This window comes from Monoraphidium neglectum, assembly GCF_000611645.1.
Source record: "Monoraphidium neglectum strain SAG 48.87 unplaced genomic scaffold scaffold01125, whole genome shotgun sequence".
In the NCBI taxonomy this organism is placed as follows: Eukaryota; Viridiplantae; Chlorophyta; class Chlorophyceae; order Sphaeropleales; family Selenastraceae; genus Monoraphidium; species Monoraphidium neglectum.
Window position 1 is genome coordinate 1 of NW_014012503.1, and position 11,603 is coordinate 11,603.

The 11,603-nt window shown below is 62.0% G+C and overlaps 5 protein-coding genes across 5 annotated transcripts in view; 2 read left to right on the forward strand and 3 right to left on the reverse strand.

Moving 5' to 3' along the window:
- Nucleotides 1–171: 171 nt before the first annotated feature.
- On the forward strand, nt 172–508 carry MNEG_6736 (hypothetical protein; the record flags this gene model as incomplete). The annotated part of the gene is made up of 1 exon (XM_014044786.1): nt 172–508. A coding segment is annotated over one exon (337 nt), but the record flags the coding sequence as incomplete, so codon positions are not given.
- A 1,044-nt stretch (nt 509–1,552) lies between these two features.
- On the reverse strand, nt 1,553–2,235 carry MNEG_6737 (hypothetical protein; the record flags this gene model as incomplete). Its single annotated transcript, XM_014044787.1, has 2 exons — nt 1,553–1,662; nt 1,848–2,235. 2 exons carry the CDS (start codon nt 2,233–2,235, stop codon nt 1,553–1,555), a joined length of 498 nt encoding a protein of 165 aa, XP_013900241.1.
- Nucleotides 2,236–7,763: 5,528 nt separating this feature from the next.
- Nucleotides 7,764–8,384, reverse strand: MNEG_6738 (hypothetical protein; the record flags this gene model as incomplete). Its single annotated transcript, XM_014044788.1, has 1 exon — nt 7,764–8,384. The coding sequence occupies one exon, from the start codon at nt 8,382–8,384 to the stop codon at nt 7,764–7,766; it is 621 nt and encodes a 206-aa protein (XP_013900242.1).
- Nucleotides 8,385–9,231: 847 nt separating this feature from the next.
- Nucleotides 9,232–10,106, forward strand: MNEG_6739 (hypothetical protein; the record flags this gene model as incomplete). Its single annotated transcript, XM_014044789.1, has 2 exons — nt 9,232–9,245; nt 9,764–10,106. 2 exons carry the CDS (start codon nt 9,232–9,234, stop codon nt 10,104–10,106), a joined length of 357 nt encoding a protein of 118 aa, XP_013900243.1.
- A 919-nt stretch (nt 10,107–11,025) lies between these two features.
- MNEG_6740 (hypothetical protein) overlaps nt 11,026–11,603 on the reverse strand; it is a gene marked incomplete at both ends in the record, with an annotated part of 1,992 nt that continues 1,414 nt past the window's right edge. Inside the window, 2 exons of the mRNA XM_014044790.1 lie at nt 11,026–11,157; nt 11,421–11,489. Coding sequence (XP_013900244.1) covers nt 11,026–11,157; nt 11,421–11,489 — 201 coding nt within the window. The remainder of the gene's footprint in view (nt 11,158–11,420; nt 11,490–11,603) is intronic.

The window sequence follows — 11,603 nt, forward strand, 5'->3', positions numbered from 1 at the left end:
AGAGGGTTGAGGTGGGGTATGTTTGGGGTGGGGTGCTGCAAGTGGCAGGGCGCGCGTGTTCAGGAGAGCGTCAAGGAGGGTCAGGCCGCAGTGGCGCCGGCGCCATTGTCGGAGTGGCACGTGCGGCCCCTGCTTGCCCCCCTCTGTGTTCCCGTCCGCCGCGCTGCCCAGCGGGATGCACCTACACGCTGCCCAGCGCAACAAACAGCAGCAGCAACAGCAGCAGCAACAACTTCTTGTCAGCACCAGCAGCAGCATCACCACCAGCAGGAGCAGCTGACGGCGCACACGTGGCAGAACAAGCAGCAGCGGGCACGGCAGCAGCAGCAGCGGGCACAGCAGCAGCAGCAGCAGCAGCAGAAGCAGCAGCTGCTCGTCAGCAGCAGCAGCAGCAGCAGCAGCAGCAGCAGCAGCAGCAGCAGACGCAGCAGCAGCAGCAGATGCAGACGCACGGCAGCTGCAACTCGCCTGCTGGGAGCGTGGCACGCTGATGGGCACGCCGCGGGATGTCCCAGGCTGACAATTGCCACTGCCTCAAGCCGGACTGCTTGCGGCCGAGGCGAGGCGGCCCCGCAGCGCACGGGTGCGGCTGCGCTTCATCGGTGGCAGCAGGTGCGCGCAAGCTCGCCGTGCGCTCGGTCACCAACCCCAACACTGCCGCAGCCTCCCAGCTGCCCGGGCTTGCCGCCAGCCAGGGTCCCAGAGGGGGAAAACGCGTCGCACAGCGGCATGCCCCACCGGCCGCCTCGTCGCTCTGACCCCTGACGTTTTCGATTTCAGGCGCAACGACTGCCAATGGCCGCTCGCGCATCACGGCTGCCGGGTGCAAGCAGCCGGGTGGTGGCAGCGGCGGCGGCGGTCACGAGTACGCACGATGGCGGCGGCTCTGGCTCCTGCCCATCGTGCCGCTGCTGAGAAGGCTGCTGCCTTGTGCAGCATGCGGCTCTGGCGGTGGCCTGTTGAGCGCACAAACCTATCGATGACGTGGCCCCCTCCTGGAGCGCGGCGGGGAAGGGGGCCGCAGGCTGTGGTGTTGTGGGGCGCTTGTTGCAGCAGGCAATGCGTGTGCGCCCCTGCCGCTGCTGTGTTGATGCCGAAGCTTTCAACGGCGCACACTCCCAACGCGTGTAGCTCACGTCCATGAGGTGCTGTAGCAGGCACTCCTGCGCTGGCACTATTCAAACGCGTCGTGTTGTGTCTGCAAAAGATACGCCATGTCAGTTGCGCCACCAGGGTCCCGTGCCACGGCAGGTCGCGCGCGCCCGCGCACCTGTGCCAGCGCCGCCAACTCCCGCTGCTGCAGCGCGCAGGACGCCTGCTCAAATGCCCACGAACGCTTGAAGCATGGCCTGCGCCGCGGCCGGCGGAATTGGAGCGGATGAGATGCGGAGACACGTCCAGCATTATGGACAGCTGCAGCACAGGTTGAGGGTGGCGGCCTCTGCAAAACTCTGATTGTTTCAATCAACCAATTCAGACAGCAAGAAGTGCTTATTACATCTTTGATGCCCGTCGCAAACGTTTGCTCACGTGTGAAAGCTGTGGAAGCACGTCAGCCGCGCCAGCGCCGGCAGGGCACGCCAGCGCAGCCGTCGCAGCTGCTGCTGTCCTCTGGGTCGTCCGGGCCGGGCTCCATTTCGAACAGGCAGATTGCGCAGTGCCCTGCATGGCAGCATGGGGTGGGCCGTCTCTTTGACTTTGGGACAACAACTGGTGGATCCACGATCAGGCGTCGACCACTGTGGTCGGACAGCCAGCAGGGTGTCGCGGCCACCGCATGCAGCCGCAGAGGAGCTGCAGGCGAGGGAGCTCGACGTCTGGCCATGACGTTACCCACGACTGCGCACCTTCAGGGGCATTGGCGTCGGACAGCAGATCCTGGCAGAGCTCGATCAGCTGGCCGAGGCAGGGGCCAGCAATAAGATCTTGTGCCTCTGCCGCCAGCCGCGCCAGCAGTGCCGCCTCCCGCGCGTCCCCGAGGCCCTGAGGCTCGATGCCACGGGGAGAAGCCGTCGGGCAGCCGCGCGGCGCCATGAGGCGCAGCGCCGCGGCGACGAACGCCTGGCGCGCGGCGCGCGGGCGTAGGTCGATGCGCAGGGCGGCGGCCGCGGCGGGGCTGGCTTCCGTGCCTACGCTGTTGCTCGGCTCAAACATCTCAATTTCTATTTCGGGGTAGGTATAGCTAAGCGCCTCCACCTCCATGGCCAGCTCATCTTCGCCGTTGCCGTTCGCCATTTGTGCGCCGAAAGCGCCTGCTGTGGTCAGATGTTGCTCCTGCTGCGCTCGCGGCCCCCGTGCAGGCTAGACACTGCAGCTAGTTGTCTGAATAATTGGAACATCACATTTTATGGACCCGGGTTGTGAGGAACCAACGCTCCTGGTAATGAGGAGCACGATCCGACGCGATACACTAGTGCTGATCTCGTTGGACTCAGCACCTCGCGGTCTGCATTATTATCATAAACACCGAATTATTCGTGTGTCAGGCCTGGATCCCTGCTAAAGGGAATGACTGAATATCGGCGGGTGACTCGAGTGACATGTGCTGGTTGGCAGCTGCAGTCAATCCGTCAATGCCAATAAAGGCCGCGTGGCCTTCGGCCCACGGCGCTCCCGAATTGCGATGACAGACAACGCAACACGTGCCGGTGCATCCACCATGACAGTTGCAGCTGCATCACATCAGCACTGTTACATCAGGCTCCACTTGAGGAACAGCAGCAACAGGGATCTAGCAAATATATGAAGGACCACCTGGAGCCTGAGCTCAGCTGGCCAGCACGCCATCGCCCGGCCAGTGGCGACGTTCTTGGCAAGCGTTGTCATTACAGGCAACTCCTCGGGCCCATTCACAGCCTGGAGCACATCTGCCTTGAACGCCGCCATAAGGCCATGTTCCTGTCATGCCTGGCGCTGATGCAAAACAGGTACAAGGCCATGTTGCAGCCGAGGGCCAGCCAACATTGCTGGCGGGGAGGCCATCAGTCGCATGTATTGCAGTCCCGTCTCAGCTGCACACAGCCTGTGCCGGCGCTGAACGCCGTGCGCGCTCGCCGCAAGCCGGGCGACGCTGTGTGGCAGGCGCAATCATCGCCAAGGCGGCCGTGCTTCCCACAAGTCTCTGTGTGGCGATGCACCTGCAGCTTGCGATGCAGGCGCGCTGTAGCCAAATTCAGGCTGGCCCTGGAGCCTCCTTCAGCGGTGGCTCGTGAGCTGCCGCAGCTGCGCTCTCAGTATAAAGGTGTGACAGCTGCGGTCGCTACCATCCACGCGTGGCTGCCAGCGGTCCCAACCAAGTCTGCCCTGGCTTGCTGCTTTGCTCGGTCCTCTTCGCCCAGTGGGAGCCCCCAGCTGTTTCCTGGCTCACGGCTGTCCCCAGCAAAAGCGCGAGCCCGCCCGGCAAAGACTGCCCCTGCAGCGCCTCTAGGTACCGCACGTAGTCCTCGCCTCCGTCAACCTGCAGCCGCCTCAAGCGCGGCGGCAGCGCATCTGCTAAGGTCATGGTCCCGTGCGCATGGATTGCGCCGCGGCCGCTGGTTTTGTACCCGAACGCGAACCCGTTCACGCGATCGAACAACCAGTCGGGGTCCACCTGGCGCTGCTTCGCCAGGTTCCAAACCAAGCAGACATGGACGACTGCGCGCATCGTCGGTGCAATGAAACATTGTCGCCGCTGCGGCGCTGATGCGCACTGCCAGCACCAGAGCGCAGCAGGCAGCGGTTAACGCGCATCGGGCACACCCTCAGGCACGCTGCATGCATACTCGGCGCCCGCTAGGCTGGCAGCAAACCGAGACTGCCATTCGGTGAGGTTCACGTTGACCATTGCGCCAACCAAGCCGACTGGCTATACGGCAATCCCACGGCTACGCAGCAACCTGATCAAGCCTGGGCTGCCCACCACCTGGCTGCTGGCTGCCGGAAACAGGTACAGGGCGGGGGCCTGCGGCAACGCCTATGACAGCTGGCGCGCACGCTCGCCTCGGCGCAGGCCGCTTTGCAGCAACTCAAGCGCCATCTGCACGTCCTCCTCAGCCAAGCCTTTGCACAGCAGGCCTCGCGGGCCGCCCAGCTCGCGCGCAAGTGAACTTGGCTGGCGTGATGCGCTGCGTGGGTCTGCATGACGTTCTGTAGGGCCAGCACGAAGCACGCCTCCCGTGCATGGCGCCGGTCGCTGCGGCGCAAAAGCGTGACCGTCCAGGCGCGCTTGAAAGGCCCGCGACCGCCTGCGTCGCGGGCAGCACCCAGCCCACATGGCGGCGGCGGCGGGCACGTGCCTGTTGCAAACTGGAAGAGTCTGGGAACGGCGCGCTCTGGCCTCTGGCAGCATGAGTTCGACATGATTGGAGGTGTGCCAGCAAGTGGGGGACAGCGGCCGCTGCTGCAGCACCGGCGGCTGCTGCGGCCTTCGCCGTGGTGCCGAACCGCACTGTGCCGTTGGCGGCGCGGTCGCCGTCCATTATTGCTGAAGCTGCCGCTGTTGCGCTTGTGTCTAATGCAGCCAGCACAGCCTGCACGACGGCACGCCGCCCAAGCTGCTAGCTGCCGCAATGGCAGGATCATCAATATTGCTGGTCGCGACAAGCCGCACGATCGTGATGTGCTCTGGCAGCTCATCAACCCTTGCCGGGAACAGGCGCTGCGTGGCAATTGAGCCGGGCGCGGGAAACAGCAATACCTGGCCGCGCATCGCGAGCTGATGTGAGCCTGGCGGCGGCCCCTTCCGTGGCCTCAGGAAACGGACAGCAGCATGGAGCTGAAATTGCTCAGCAGAACGCTGCGGGGCAAAGCAGCATGGTGATGGACACTGCATGTATAAACGACTGGCAATCCCAACACACAAGAAGGGGCAGGTGTAGCCTAAGCCGCAGCCACAGCTGCCGTGTACGCCAACAGCCGCCGCGGCGCACCTGCACATGGCATCAAACACACCCCACCCGCAGCTAGCCATGTTGCGCCTTGATCATGCGATGCTGCATACCGCACACCGCATACTCATGTGCGGCCAGCTCCATTGAGGCACACCGCTCGGGCACATCTGCGTTCACATCAAGGTTGTTATGGAGGCAGAATCAGCCTTACGGCAAATCAGGTCATGGTGTGATGCACCGCCCGCAGGGTTGCGTACGCACAGTGCACTCCTGCCTCCCAGCACCACCCAAGCCGACAGCTCACCATGCATCCCCGTAGGCGATAAGCAGTAGCGCCTGCCGTCATGCCGCACAACTGTATAACCACTGCGGGTATATGCGCTGTTGCAGGCTGCGCTGCGTCAGGAAGCGCCAGCCCTGGCAGCGATGCCAAAGGCATGAAAGCTCCAAAAGGCTGAAGCTACTCGCAGACTGCACAGCAGAACCACGGAGCCGCGGCCCACAGCTCGTTCCGCACGCTGCACTCCGCACGAGCATCACAAGCCGGCTGCTTGGTGAACGGGGTGTCAAGTGCAGCCGCCTGCACGCCGAACACTCTGGCGCAGTCGAGCGGGCACATCCCGCGCCCCGTGCCCGTCCTGCCCTTTGTTTGAGCTTGGCGGCTGTCCACCCTCTGCGCCCACACCGCCTGCCTCAGTGATGCGGGGTGCCAGCGCGCCGCCCGACAGCGCGCTGGCGCCCAAGCTCTAGGCATGCGCGTTGGCGCTGAGGGCGGACAGCCGACAAGTTCAATCATGACGCACCGCGCTTCACACCCTTGTTTGTGAACGTGCCTGCACATGGTCGCCTGCACGCCTGTGTGGCAGTGCAGGCCTGCACACAATTGGGGCCTTCGTGCACGCCTGCTTTGAACGGCAGATGGTAGCCACTTGAATTACATGCACACAATGCTGGTGCTACAACGCCACATCTCATGAGCCTGGATGGCTCCAAGAGCAGGCGGCCGCGGGATCTTGTAACAATCCTAACCCTTCCGGCAAGTCTGGGTTGGCTTGCGCAGCTGCTTCGGCAGTCCTCGTGGCCTCCGCTGTCGCTGCCCACTGCACTTCACCCACAGGACCATCACTGCATGCTGGTCCAACATGGCTCTGGTGTTCCGTTGCTGCTGGCGGTCATCACGATCCTGCAACGCGCGCCTGCTGGCCCGCGAAGCAGCCGTTCCGCTAGCTGCTGGTGTTCAGCAGGTGCTTGCAGGGGCACTAAGCACCCGCCGGACGCACGGCGGCACGCTGCCCATTACTGACGGGAACAACACGGGTGCAGCGGAAGGCCGCAGTGTACGCCCGCAGCAGTCCTTGCACATCCATGCACCTGGGCCGCTGGCAGCGCATTGCTTGCGTGCGCGGCACGCGCTGCATCTGCTGCACGCGCTGGGTGTGCTGTGCATCCGCGAGATGCACAACGGCAGCGAGTGCACAACTGGATTTGGCGATTGCGGGCGATCAGTACAAGAGACCCACACCGCGTGCCCGTCTGCGTTGTACCAGAACAACCACCAGAGGAAGCCATTGCAACGTAACGACAACAGCAGCAGAGAGTTGACAAGTAAGAGCACACAAGAAACTTGCGTTCGAGAAGCAGCAAGGCAGCCGCATGCAGCGATGCTGACACACCCCTCCATCCCAGCGCACTCGTTCACGCGTCAAACACCCGTTCGCCAGCTAATATAACGAATTAAAATTTTTGCAAGCCTAAAGCTATCGGAGGGCTGCGCTGAGCGGGCTCGTGCAGCACGAGTGACACGAGTGACCTCGCTTACTAAAAGCCCCTGCCCCCGCTCCAGATCGGTGTCCCTCATTGCTGTCGCAATTCGGGAATGCAGTCCATTGGCCAATGCCAGCAACCTGCTCTTGTGGAGAGAGACCAGCTCTCAAAAATCTGTTGTGAAGCTCCAAAACTGCAGCTATGCAAGTGTGCCGGTGGCCTGTCAGCTGTGCATGTGAGGATGTGCGGACCATGCAGTATGCGCTCGCTCTGGTTGCTCCGAAAGTGCGAGCCGTGTGTCATGCGCGTGTGCATGAAGCTCAGGTAAAGGCAGGGGATGGAGATGCTTGAATCATGGACTGCCGCCCATGCCCACATGGTTGCCAGGTTCAACTTCACATACCCAACATTTTTTTGTGAAACGGGTTCATGGATGTGGAGTTGGCGCTCGCTGGCACGTATGCAATGTCTTCTGGAGGTCAGCCTCCCCTGACACGCAAAACCTGACATTGGCTGCCATCACACTCGGCTTCTGATTTTGAATGCAAGGCAGTACACTGCATGACTTTGGTTGAATAGAAGTACACAACCCTTGCAAGCCATCATGGAGCACATAACACGGACGTTGCAGAGTTGCACTCCTTGCCCATGTGGCTCTAGACGCGTTCAAAACGGTGATGCCGTTTGCGAGTTACCAAATGTCATTTACATACAGCACACTATATGAGACTGTCACTTCGCATGGAACCCGGCACTTTGACTCGGTCAATGCCACTGGTCAAGGAGCGTGAGCTCAACCCCGCTGCGGCACGAGAGGTCAGTGGCATGCAGTAGGTTGCATCATGCCGTTCCGCCGGCTTGACACCTTGCTGATGCGTTTTGAAACCAGGCGGGGCACTTGGTGGCCCATTGTCCAAACCTCAATCACCTTGAGGCACAAGGCTGCGGCAAGCTTGGACTCAGCACACAAAGCTCGAGTGTCACAAAAGAGTCGCAGGCAATGAAGTCGTCCAGTCTGTTTGTGGCAGCCTTTTGCCGCAAAGTATGAAAGCGCACATGCCGGTCCGCTTCTACTTCCGGCCGCGGCCTGCTCTTGGCGCCGCCACGCACGGAGGCCGCCTTGGAGGTCTAGATGTGCGTCATGAGGCCCTCGTACACCAGCAGTTCGCAAAGCAGAGTGGGCAGTGACGGCATGCCGCCACGCCGCGTCATCTTGTAGTCGGTGAAGCGCCGGGAGAGAGTCATCATGACCTTGCGCACGAGCGCCTCATCACTGTAGACAACGCCGGCCGCCGCCAGCTTCTCGCGCAGCGCCACCAGCCCGTTGACATGGTCCTCCACCTTGGCGTTGTTGGCCATGGTCGTGCGGGCCCAGCGCTCCTCCATCTTCACGACCATTGCCGCAGAGTACGGCTGCACGGCGGCGATGAGGTTGGCCCAGGCCTCGGCCGCGTTGTTGGCATTCAGCACGATGTTCTTGTATGGCTCGGTCACCATGCGCATGAGGAGGCCTAGCGCCCTCTCGTCCATCTCAGGGGTGGCCCTGTCTCCTGGTGACTCATCTTTGACCGCCGCTGATGGCGACACGCCCGCAGCGCCCGCAGCCAGGTGTATGACGTTCTGAAGCCACGTCTGAGGAGATGGCACGGCCTTGGAGCAGTTGTTCTCGCAGAGGACTCCCCAAGCCGCTTTCTTCCATTCATGGACGTTGTCCAGCTTCAGGAGCGGAAAATCGTATTGCAATCCCATGACGAAGTCTCTCGTTGCCTGCCAAGGATGCACTGTAGAGGAGCGCGCCGGCCACCAGTCGACTTGGTTTGGGGGGTTGCTGCTGAGATTCTGTGTCCACTTGGTCACAAGGACAGCCTTGCTTCTGCTCCCATGTGAGGCTCAGAAAAGCTATTGGACCTTCATACACACTTTACGCATGTCAAGTGTCATGATACGGAGCGGGTGGAGTCGCAGCACGAACGGTCGTTTCTCGGAAAGCATTACTCGTGAGCGGGTTAAATACGATGAAACACAATCAGCCGACCGTTACATGGCGGTTAGCCGCAGTGTGCAGTGAGCACAGGAACCTAGTGTGCAGCAGGTAACCCGGGAGCCTGGCTGCATGTGCAACGAAAGTGCAGTGCGTGCCGTTGCGTACGGTAGCAGCATGGGCTGAAGCGTGGGACGTTCAGAAATCAACTAGCTCTACTCGTACAGTGGCAGTCTACTGTCTGCCATTCGCGGTCAGCCAAGCAGCACACCCCAACCTGCCTTCTGTTGATCTGTGTCAGAATACTTTTTGGCTTAGCGCAGCGCCCTGACGCTTGCATGATTGTAAAGCACGGTCTTGTCATGATTTCAGAAAGCCGCAGTGGCTCGCCACCCGCGCGCACACATGACTGAAGTTTGAGCGTCGCTGCGCCCACGAACCCGCCCGAGCGTAGCGGCCAGCCCCGCTCCGCCATACGCATGGATCCTTGTAGAGACCCACCAGCCTGTCATGCTGACGGAGCGGTAGAGGCAGCCGGCAGCGACGCGTTTGTGCTCCGGCGTGCAGGGAATGCTGCTGACCTTCTGGCATTTGCCCAGCTTACCCGAGAGTACAATGACTGGCTTGGGGTGAGACGTCCCACGTGGCCTGCAGGGCGCAACCGTTTGCTGCTGATGTAGTCTCCTCGTTTAGCTCACTAATTGGCTGCCTTGCTGGCCGGATTGCTTGTTCCAACCTGCTTGGTTTCAGTGCTTGGTTGCAGGGGCAAATGGGCCGCCTTGAATGCGCAGTCGCCCTGCTGGCCAGGTCCAGCTGTCCACCACAGCCCTGCTTGGCACACAGACTGCGAGGGCCGTGGGCGTCGTTGCTACAGCGCCGAGTGGCAGCGGCAGAGCCGCGCAGCACGGCGAGGCTGCAGCCTGGGCAGCGCATTGCGGAGACCACCTCACCGTGCACTTCATCCTGTCGTTCCGACCTGCCCTTTCCTGCGCCTTGCGCCGACCTACCCCGCCCCAACCTCGGCCGCCTGGCAGGAAGATCTGTGTTTCCAGGGCTTTGAAGAGGAGCTAGCCTCCCTGCCCGGCTGCTACGCCGCCCCCGGCGGCACCATCATCCTAGCAACCCGCCTGGTGCCCTCAAACCCCAGCCCGGCCTCCGAAGCTGTCGGCTGCGTCGCCATCCGGCCGCTGACTAAGGAGGGCAGCTGCGGCGGCAGCGGCGATGGCGCGGCGCCGGCCGCGCCGGCGCGGGTGTGCGAAATGAAGCGGCTGTGGGTCGGCCCGGGCGGCCGCGGCTCGGGGCTCGGGCGCCGGCTGGTAGTGGCCGCCGTCGCAGCGGCGCGGGAGCTTGGGTACAAGAGCGTCGTGCTGGACACGTTGCAGCGGTTGGAGGCCGCCAACAAGATCTACGAGTCGTCAGGGTTCAGGCGGCGAGAACCTTACTACCACAACCCGCTGCAGAACGTCGTGTTTTGGGAGCTCGACCTGTGACGCTTGGTGGATTTCGCAGCGGGGTCTGGGGCGCTGCATGAGGCCCGCGCACGGCGGCCAAGTCAGCTGCTGCACATATGGCTTTGGTTGATGTCATTTCCGAATGAACAGCCGCGGAAGGGCCGTGGGCAGGCGGTGAGAGGGCGCCACCTGTCAGACATTAGCATGTCCTGGTGTACATTCTGGGCGCCAATGCCTCAACGACGACAGAGCGCCCACGGGCATATTGCGCTGGGCAAGGACCGGGTGCCGCACTGTGGGGCGCGCTGCCTTACAAGGGGTGGGTGCTGTTGCTGGTCAGATTGGCAGCTCAGCGCCATGTCAGCGCTTGTGTGTTCCTGTTCCTGTCTCTTTTGATGCTCGCTATTCCACTGTCACAGACATGCCTTACTTGTGGTAACTTTCAACCGTCACGGCACTGCGCGGCGGCCGAGTACGTAAAAGAATAGTCTCGTCAAAATGCTAAGAGAGGGTCAAGTCAGCAGCAACGTTCTGTTGGGTGGTTTGGGGATATTAATTGCACTGCAGATAAGTGGCACAGTAGCAAGAGGAGAGAACGCAAGAAACATTGGAAAAGGGCTGACACAGTAAACCTCGTCCACCTGGCCACATTTGCTGTGACGGTAAACCGTCGACACAACGGCAGATAGGTAGTTGCAGGACCGGCAGACGCCTGCAAGCACCACGACTAAAACATACAGCAATTGCTCGAATCGCCACTGGCTGCGCCGCCTAGACGGCAGCTGTGCCGTCAATGCACCCGGTCGCCGGTGCTCCTTCGCCGTGCCCCTCAACGGCCAGCATACAGGCTGCTGGCGGGTCAATAGGCCACTGAAACAGCAGAAAAAATGAGTTCGCAATCTCTGAGAACAACCCATATCACTGCCCGCGTGTGGCACGCCTCAACGCATTGCGCTCGCTAGGCCATTGGCGGTGGCGGGTTGGCGCGCGCCTCGTCCCAAAAGCCCAGGGGAAAGTGGCCCAGCTGCAGCGCCGCCAGCTGCACCAGCACCCCGCGGTCGCGACCCTGGTAGGGAGACATGTAACACACCTGCCCGGGGTGCAGGGGTTGACAGTGGCGACGGGGTGAGAGGGAGTGTTGGTGTCTGGACAGGTGCGAAAGCGCTGGTGCTGAATGTCAAGGACGGATATGGTTCAAGGAAATTTGCTCTGCACCCGCATGAGTTGCCATGTCGAGTGGCTGCATTGGGGGCGGCATGCACTCCAGGTGCTGCCGGGTTGAAGCCAAGCCCCTGGCCGCCGCGCGGCCGCCCCGGCTGGTCCCCGCAAGCGGCTGCCTGTAGCCAGGCCCACCTTGCTCTTCGAATTGTATTTTACGTACACGCTCCCCTGCACGGCGGCCAGGCTGTCGACGCCTGGCACCTGCGGGGCGGTGCGAAGGACGCGCTGTGCAACGTGTGTACTGCTTTGCAGCTTGCAGCCGCGAACAAATTATCCATGCCGTCTGCTGCTCCCTGAGGGTCGCATCTTCGCAGG